A 9341-nucleotide genomic window follows, 5' to 3' on the forward strand; every position below is an offset into this window, starting at 1 on the left:
TGCTAGGTCTCAATGTGTGGCCTAATAGCCTCCTGAAGTAAGTCACTCTGTAAAACCAGCACTATGCCTTCAGTAGACCCTCTATTCAGAGTTTGCTGAATGTTGCACCAAACCAGGTGAATTAAAGCACGTCACTGGCCCAGTCTAGTGGTTCCCAAAGTGAGGGTCGCGAGCACTGGGCTGGAGGTTCCGAGATGATGTCAAGATATAAAAAAGATAATAGCGTTTAAAAGGAAAAACACGCACATCCAATCTAAATAGTGTGCAGGAGCAAAGTCGACTATGAAGATGAAAAAGAGAAAAAGTCCGCACAACTAAGTAGCTCCCAGAAAAAACGTTACATGTGGTGTAAGTAATAAATACTTTTTCTGGGAGCTACTTAGTTGTGCGGACTTTTTCTCTTTTCATCAAGATATAAAAAAGAAAAATATTTATAGTAGGGCTTGGACAAAATGTGGTTTTGCAATTCATCGCAATACTTGTTGTGATACGTGTATCGTATCGGAAACTGTGTATCGCGATACTTTTGATGCTCAACTAAGTTCTAGAAAAATAAACAAATGTTTTTTACTTTCACGTTGTTAAATGCAGATTGGTTTAAACAAGAGCCAAACTTCCATTTGCGTTCAGACTATCATTTGTATTTAATTCATTTGGGGTTAAATATTGCAGTTTGTTTGTAATGAAATCTTATAAATGTAATACTTCGTGCATTGAAATATTTTGTATAGCAATACTGGACCCTGAATATCGTGATACGTTTTGGATCACGACAAAAGTGTAACCCTAATTTATAGTGTATTTTCTTCCATTTTTTGATTGTAATCTGAATAGATTTGTGAATTGAGATCAAATAGCATTAGCATACTATGTATATACATATTACTAAACTAGATAAACTAGACGGCATGTATGTAACTAGTTTGTTTTCGCTGTGTGGGTCCAGCATTGTTCGCATGGAGATTCTGCCTAAAAGGTTTTGAATCCCTTGGCCTCGCCTATGCTACGCAGTGTGCACTTCATAGAGTGTATAGGCCTACTGTACTATGTGTTCATTACACAGTGTAATTACATATGGCCCTATCTACTTTGTTCCCAGAGCCAGTGTATTGGTTCTTCTCACTTTTTCCTCATCAACATTCCCATTTCATTGTTTAACCCTCTCCCTCTATAATCGGTGACACTTTTTCTCATAGACATTGATGAACCCTGTCAGAAGTATCCCCTCCCCATCCTCTGCCCAACCCCGGGGAATCGCTGCCACATTAGCTCTCTGATAGATACTGACGTTCCCATTGTGCACCGCAACTCTAATGAAATGATGGTGATGATGATGATATCGACTCTTCCCATGCACCCATCCCCCAATTCTACACTTACGCACGCTCGAAACACACACCATCTTAACTTATCGAGACATTAACATCATTCCCAACTGTTTTTGTTGCTTTAGCATTGAACCACTGATAAAAGAATCAATTGTACCACCTAAAGGTCCCTAAAGCAATTATAATGGCTTACAATTATCTAAACGGCCTTCTTGTATTGACCACATGTCCAAAGCTTGACTAATCCAGCCACAAAGTTACATTTCAGCGGAAGACTAATAGGCTAATGAGTGTGACATTAGAATCTGCGTAGCCGGGATGTGTAAACCTCTAATGTGGCGCTTGTTAAAGTTGAAAGGCGGACAGTAAATGTGTTGACAGAACATTTTCTAAGGGAATTAGCTTGGATTGAGCCCTGCAGCAATTACACAGTAGCAAATCAAGTGTGTGTGTGTGTGTGTGTGTGTGTGTGTGTGTGTGTGTGTGTGTGTGTGTGTGTGTGTGTGTGTGTGTGTGTGGTTGTGTGTGAGACGATTGCTATCATGCATGCCAAATGAACACAACAGCCTTAAGCAGTTTACAGCTCTAATTGAAGCAGAATCAATGGACTATTTCTTGTCGAAGTCTGTGGTTTGTCCCATTTTTAGGCCAAATAAGATCAAATGCTTCTCAACAAAATATACACATCTTCTATTGAAACCGTCCATTTGATAACAAAAACATGAAGATAATGTGTGTTTTCTTATGGCTAAAATAAAATAAAATAATAATATGTAATAATATAAAGTAGATTCACTATATATCAAATAGAAATGTTCTATACACTATATATACGCGCACACACAACTGAGAACCAGTCTGGTTTAAGTCTGATATGGTGGCACTCTTGCCTCACAGTAAAAGGCCCCAGGTTCAATTCCCAGCATGCGTGGGCTTTTCTGTGTAGACTTTGATTCTTGTCCCGGTTTCTGGTTGGGTTTTTAGGTGCTTTGGTTTCTCCCATCAACCCAAAACATGCACAAGTAGTAAAATCTCGAGCCAAGTTGTACTGATCTGGAGATGAGTGCCCCGGCGCTGCACTGTGGCCCACTGCCCCACCCTGACAGGTTGCCCCATCAGCATTAAAGTGATAGCTTTAAAGGCGCTACACCAAATGTTTTCTTTTTTGTCGAAATGTGATGAAATGGGTATTTTTACTGCTGTGACTGCACTTCAGAGTCAATATGTGAAATAGGTAAACCCCTTTAGTCATATATTGACTATTTGGGTTGATCGTACACAGGGTAAATGTGTACATACTTATACAATCCTTCATTAGGCACTCAAAGTGTATTTGGAACCACTCACCCATTCATTCTAGTTTATACACCAGTGTGCACAGACACCGGAGGCGAGGTGGATGAAGTGTCTTGCCCAAGGACCCCCGACCTTACGATCATGAAAGCGGGTCGCTCTACCAACTGCGCCACTGTCAAACCACATCATCACAAACAAATCCACACAATGCAAGCTTCACACATCAGTGCTACTCTTACAACATACTTTTATGGGGCAAAAATATTATTTCCCTACAAAAAGAAAAAAAAATGTCAGGTATAGTTATTTTAGGTTTAGATGTTTTACACATTTTTTACACTCTCTCTCTCTCCCGCTCTCTCTCTCCATTTCTCTCTCTCTGTCTCTCTCTTCCACTCTCCCTCTCTCTCTCCCTCTCTCTCTCTATCTCTCTTTTCCACTCTCCCTCTCTCTCATTATCCCTATCTCTCTCTTCCTCTCTCTCTCTTCCACTCTCCCTCTCTCTCTCCCTCTCTCTCTATCTCTCTCTTCCACTCTCCCTCTCTCTCTCTCTCTCTTCCTCTCTCTCTCTTCCACTCTCCCTCTCTCCCATTCTCCCTATCTCTCTCTCTCCCTCTCTCTCTCTTCCACTCTCCCTCTCTCTCATTCTCCCTATCTCTCTTTCTCTCTCTCCCCCCCTCTCTCTCTTGTCTCGCTTGTCTCTCATGTCACTCAATGTCCCTGCCAAGAAACTATTCATTTCATTATACATTGTTCCACTTTTATACAGTACAAACACTGAACTGATTCTCCTGCTTTCCCCCATGAAGTGTGCACGCTCCATGCAGCGACCAAACAATGTGAGCTATAGAGGAATTCCTGGCAGCATTAGTTGTAAATTTTTTGAAGCAACAAACGCATAAATCTGAGGGTGCTTATTTTCCACAACTGTGAGAAAAAGAACATGATAGGCGAGAGTTTGAAAGCGTCAGCAAGCTCGGGCTGAAATACGCCGTTTATTTATCTGCTGCCTGGAGGAGCAAGTGCCATTGCGCAAAGAATAGTACTCAGTGCGGGTGTAAATAACAGCATATAAAGATTTGTTGGAACAAGAATAATTCACGCCAGGATAACCATCCGGATGGGCGTCCTGTGATCGATAAATAAGTCAGGCGGGGTTTATGATGCCAAAAATAGCAGACGTAGTGTCATCATGAATGTAACACCTCCTAACCTACTGTCCTCCTATGAACACAGAGTGGTATAACTCATGGACAGGCCTGTTATGTCTGTCCACTGGATAGAAATCATTACAATATATTTGGAATATAGTGTCAGATCTTTATATGCCAGAGCAAAGTTAATGTACTTTTAATCGGGTAAGACTTTGTACTTGCTTTACAACAGATGCCCTTCTCAGTGCAGCTCTTTTCACAAAAAAGTGCTCAGACTCATGATCTATTGCTTATCATTTTGAAAATGAAAGATGATCCTAACAAATAAATGATATACCTTTTCTATATGAATCTACTGCATCTTACCTATTGTACTTTATGTTAGTCAGTGTATGTAGCTTATTTGTCAACACTTTTCACAGACGTGGATCACAAAGCACCTCACAGGGAAGCATTATTATTGCACACTTGGTGGTGGCAAGCTACATGCTGCCACACCTGCCCCGGGGTCAACCGATGGAAACACGGCGGCCAATCTGTATCATTGGACCTTCAGGACACCAACGACCACTCACTCACAAGCTACATCTACTACTGTATATGGCAGGTGAGTGAAGTGTTCTGCCCACGGACAGCACCAGTCCAAGCTGGATGTGAACTGTTATATTCCTGTAAGTGAGGGCCCAAAGGCATCGCGTAAGGCCCTCAAACGAGTCTTCACACAGAACAATTGTCCTGAACGGCAGTCTTTTTTAATCTTACGTTATTAGATAGAGAGCACTGAAATGGTGAGCCTCTATGATAGGCAGTGCTTTTCTTTCTGGGCCGTGGACACTGACACAGAGTGACAGATGGGTAATGCAGGGAACACAGCGCTAGTTTCGAACACATTATTTGATAAGGTCTCCTGCATTAGACAAACACTCTTGCACTTGCATTAATCTGCTCCTCTCTCTGCTGTTGTTTATAGCACTGATGTTATCAGCGGCTGCATATCGAGGCTTCATCAGGGGCACGTTTTCATTCTCTCATCTGTTCCCACTGCGCCCACTGGTGAATGTGGAGCTGAATCAAGAGGCACTAACTGGATATAAATAACAGGAGAGTGCAGGAGAGAAGTGATCATTGTGGAGACAAGGCATTGCTGAGTCTGCAGACACTATAAATGTAGAAATGCATTTGCAAATGCATTCCCTTATCACACCTAAAAAAGATGATGTGCAAGAAGGAACCAGGCCTAGAGATGGATGTAAAATGATGCACCAGCAGAAGCAAAGTATAATTGCTAAATTTCTGGCATTGGTTCCATCGTCCATCCCCACACAGATTTAGTTTGGGGAAAAAGCTACAAATATTCAACATCAGAAGTGTAGATGTCTAATATAAGCCCATTTCAATTCTAAAGGATCCTGCAGTCCAGATTTTAGTAGTTTTTCCCCCCACATTATGCTCTTCAATGATGTGCGGTGGAGAGGCAGGGGGCTGTTTTTCATATTGATTGCATTGCACTTTCTTAAGTAATATAAAAAGATCATCCTGGACACATTGAATTATTCATTCACTCCACCTTGTAGTTGTAGCCACAGCTGCCCTGGGACAAACTGATGAAAGCAAAGCTGCCAATTTATGCCATTGGCCCCTCCACCATCACCGACCGCTCACTCCACAGGCAAAGTGGATGAACAGTCTTGCCCGACCTGCTATACCATCTAGTTTGTGTAACCTTTCCCTGACAATGGCATAAAAAAGAAGGTCCCCTGAGACAGGTTTTTGAGTCCTGGCTGGGGAAAACTGGGACTGAGATGAACCAAAACATTATGATCTCATATCCTCATGGGCTGAGGCAAGATATATAAAAAAAAAAAAAAAAAAATGAAATGATTTGTGGCCTTGCCCCAACACAAAACCTTTCTAAAATTAAAATAGCTATGCATAAATAATGTAGGCTAGTTTCTAAAACTGACTGTATTAGTGCAATACTGGAGTCTAGCAACAGAGGGAGACAAATACTTAGTTTAGGGTCGGTTTGTCTCTGCATTCACTAAACTTTCAATATGAATTTATGCTGGTAAAAAAAAGGTTTACCACATTTTCGGGATCACTTGTAATTAAGCTAAAGTCAATACATGAATAAACGAACAAACTAATAAACAAACAAACAAACACGCAAACAAACAAACAAACAAACAAACAAACAAACAAACGAATAAATAGGCCAACATAAAATGTTTGCCTAAATCCATGTTTGTTGACTGATGTTCCTTTACTTGCCAAATCTTTAAAAGTAAGAATTGGAGCAGAACATTTTTAAATAAGGCTACCAAGAGCCAGAGTAAGGTGTTCAAACTAATGTAGTGAATAAGCAAGTCGTAGAGCGGAAGTGTTTGTCAACCAGGAACCGCGACAGTGGAGAGCCGTGACCGGGCGGGGTGGCGCGCGTCTCTGCTGAAGAGCGCGGTGAGCCCCCAGAGGAGGCGCACAGCCAGGTGACATATGGGGGGCATTCACAGCGCGGAGTTCCCCTGTGGAGACACGGAAGGATACCACGTCCTCAGAGTAAGAGCTTTATAACCTCAGACGCTCTGGTGCCAGAAATATCTCAGCACCTCAAGGTTTACTCAGTGATTCATATAACAGACATACTGTTTCTGTTATGCTATTAGCTGGTCATATTGTCTCTTTCGGCTTGTATTGGTTAGACTGGGAATACATACCTGTCTCTTAAAGTGTTCAGAGCATTTTTAATGCAGAGGCTACCACAGATTTCTTTAGGCTTACATAGGCTGCCAACCTGAAAATCACAATGAAGATCTTTTCTCTCAAAAGTCTCTTTTGTAAATCCATCCTAACTAGAATAACCGGTGTACCTGGCCAGTGGCCCACACCCATCTTGCTGTTAGGAGCTTAACATTTAACCAATAACCAGAAATGAATGTAAAGCTGTAACAAATTATTCTACATAATAATAATAATAATAATAATAATAATAATAATAATAATAATAATAATAATAATAATAATAATAATAATAATAATAATAATAATAATAATGTAATATTCATATTTTGTTCATTTATTTCCTTTTACGTTTTGTTCTTTGGTTTACCAGGTGCAGGAGAACTCCCCTGGGCAAAAAGCAGGACTTGTGCCATTCTTTGATTTCATCATCTCTGTTTGCGACACCAGACTGGTAATTGTTTTAGTTTTTTAACAGGCTACTGCTCACATGGACTGTCATACACTCATATGTTCTATGTAGCACAAAGACAATGACACTCTGAAGGAGCTGCTGATGACCAATGTGGAGAGGCCAGTGAAGATGTTGCTGTACAGCTTTAAGACTCTGGCCATCAGGGAGACCACAGTCACCCCCAGTACAAAGTGGGGCGGCCAGGGGCTGCTCGGGGTCTCGATCCGCTTTGGCAGCTCCATGTGTGTCAATGAGAGCGTTTGGCACATCCTGGAGGTTTATCCAAACTCACCCGGAGCAGTGGCCGGCCTGAGAGCTTACACTGACTACATCATAGGTGCAGACACATCTGAGATCCAGGTTAGACCAGATGGCCTAGAGCTTCACATTTAAACATGTGTGTTATTATGGAGGATTTAAAGACTGTATGCTCTTTACGCAGAGTGAAGATCTGTTTTCTCTGATTAAGAGTGGAGAGGGAAAGCAGCTGAAGCTGTATGTTTACAACACTGACACCCATAACTGTCGGGAGGTGGTGATCACACCTGACTGTGAATGGGGCGGAGAGGGCAGGTGAGCCTCTCAAATAGGAGCACAGGATCTATACTGCGATTTATAAACGATGGAGGTCTCCGCTGCTCTTAAGAGTCTCACTATTTGACTCCAACAAACCATAAATCACATTGTTTACCAAGTTGTATAGTATATTTTCTTCAGACAAACCTTTCTCCTTGTTATTGTTTGTTTAGCCTTGGTTGTCGTATTGGCTATGGTTATATGCACAGAATACCAACACTTCCAATGAAGAACAGTATTACTTCATGGTCGCCAAGTGAACCACAGAGTCCACACAGAAATGGCTTCATAGAGGTATCGTCTTGTTTTGCTGTGTATTGAAGGTAATGAAGTGCTTAGCATGTGGCTGTTCTGTGCAGCTCTCTGGTGTCACGTCCAGTGCCCCCATCTCTGCAACATCGTCATGGACCTCTGAGGACCAGCCCCTCTGCAGGGTGTGTGTCAGCCCTGAGCCGTCATTGAGTCCGCCCTCACAGACAGGTGTGTCATAATGGCAGGCAAAAGTCCCTCTACACATTTACCTGGTTGGTATAGACATTTTTCCACACTTGTATAATGATTTGATGATGATGATGATTTGTATAGCCCAATATCACAACAGGAGCTGCTGCTCGGAAAAAAACAACAACAGCATGTAATGTTCAGGCAAATAGTGTCAAGACAAACATGATGTCCAAACAGATGTAATGTCTAACCCTCCTACCCAGCAAGGGATAACTCAAAAATCCAGTGGGAGAAAAGTCAAACCTCGGGGAGAATCACAGAGAGGAGATCCACTCCCATGGTCTGACAGGCAGATAGACGCAGGGTTGTCCCTCTGCAGACGGGGCCGAAGACCGTGGAAGAACATCCAGTCCTTCTTGGAGCTTCAGTTCTTGTTGTCCAGTCCCTGTTGGATAAGGCTAAACACTGTGATACTAATGTCTGGTTGGTCAGATATCACTGGAGCATCAAGCAGCCAGCGCCAAATTCATTTCAGCATATTAGTTTTTTTGCGGATGTCTGATGTGTGAAGTCCATCCTTCTAATATTTTTATTCCACAGGTCCTGACCCTCTCATAGTGATGCTTGGTGTCACCGCTAACTTTGAACATGGAGTGACAGTGGATAAAACCTCTCCTGTGATTCAAACGGCATGTTCGAACACCTCAGGCTCAGTAAATATCAATATTATGGACTCTTAAATCAGATATGCTGCGTTGCCATCACTCCACTTAGTTCTCCTAGTGTTCACTTCCCTGTTGACAAACTAAAACTGCCTCAGTCTGTTTCTGTTTTAAGAGATATTTTTTACCTACCTACCTTTAACAAGAATTAAGCTTATTTTCTTCAGAATTACTAATTTATTATGCAACTTGTTGTAATAACAGGAACGCACCACATACTGGATTCATAAATCTCTTTTCAGCAATAAACAACTTTTACTAATATCCTTGTTTAAATTACTTCCAACAAAACTCTGCCATGGTTTGTTAATGAATAAAATTGTGGCATCAACAAGAGTGTCCTGGGTTTGATCCCCAGGTTGGATGGGGTCTTTGTGTGTGGTCTGTCTGCATCAGTTTGTCCTGGTGCTCCGCTCTCTCTCATCACGTCTCATCTGTATGTAATGTCTCAGTCTTCCCTGAACCGACATAGTCTTACCCTTCAACATGATCATGAGGATCGTCTTTGTGGACTAAATTCCCATATTCTCGAAGAATAATCCTGATTTGCGGTTCTTTTCCTCATCCTTAAAAAGGTACATTATGGAACTTTATATGAAAAAACACCTTTTTGTTAGTCTGTAATTGACCT

The 9341-nt window shown here is 41.6% G+C and overlaps 1 protein-coding gene across 2 annotated transcripts; it reads left to right on the plus strand.

Annotated features, from left to right (window-relative positions):
• The first annotated feature begins 6159 nt into the window (after positions 1-6159).
• Positions 6160-8800, plus strand: LOC306967897 (Golgi reassembly-stacking protein 2-like). Of its 2 annotated transcripts, none has more exons than XM_079563094.1 (7): positions 6160-6334; positions 6888-6968; positions 7038-7328; positions 7411-7541; positions 7718-7838; positions 7904-8024; positions 8589-8800. In XM_079563094.1, exons 1-7 carry the CDS (start codon positions 6272-6274, stop codon positions 8726-8728), a joined length of 948 nt encoding a protein of 315 aa, XP_079419220.1. In that variant the 5' UTR covers positions 6160-6271; the 3' UTR covers positions 8729-8800. The 2 variants fall into 2 exon arrangements, with proteins under 2 accessions (XP_079419220.1, XP_079419221.1); XM_079563095.1 differs by having other exon boundaries at positions 7754-7838.
• Positions 8801-9341: the final 541 nt, after the last annotated feature.

The sequence above is a fragment of the Gobius niger genome, assembly GCF_951799975.1.
Source record: "Gobius niger genome assembly, chromosome: 9".
In the NCBI taxonomy this organism is placed as follows: Eukaryota; Metazoa; Chordata; class Actinopteri; order Gobiiformes; family Gobiidae; genus Gobius; species Gobius niger.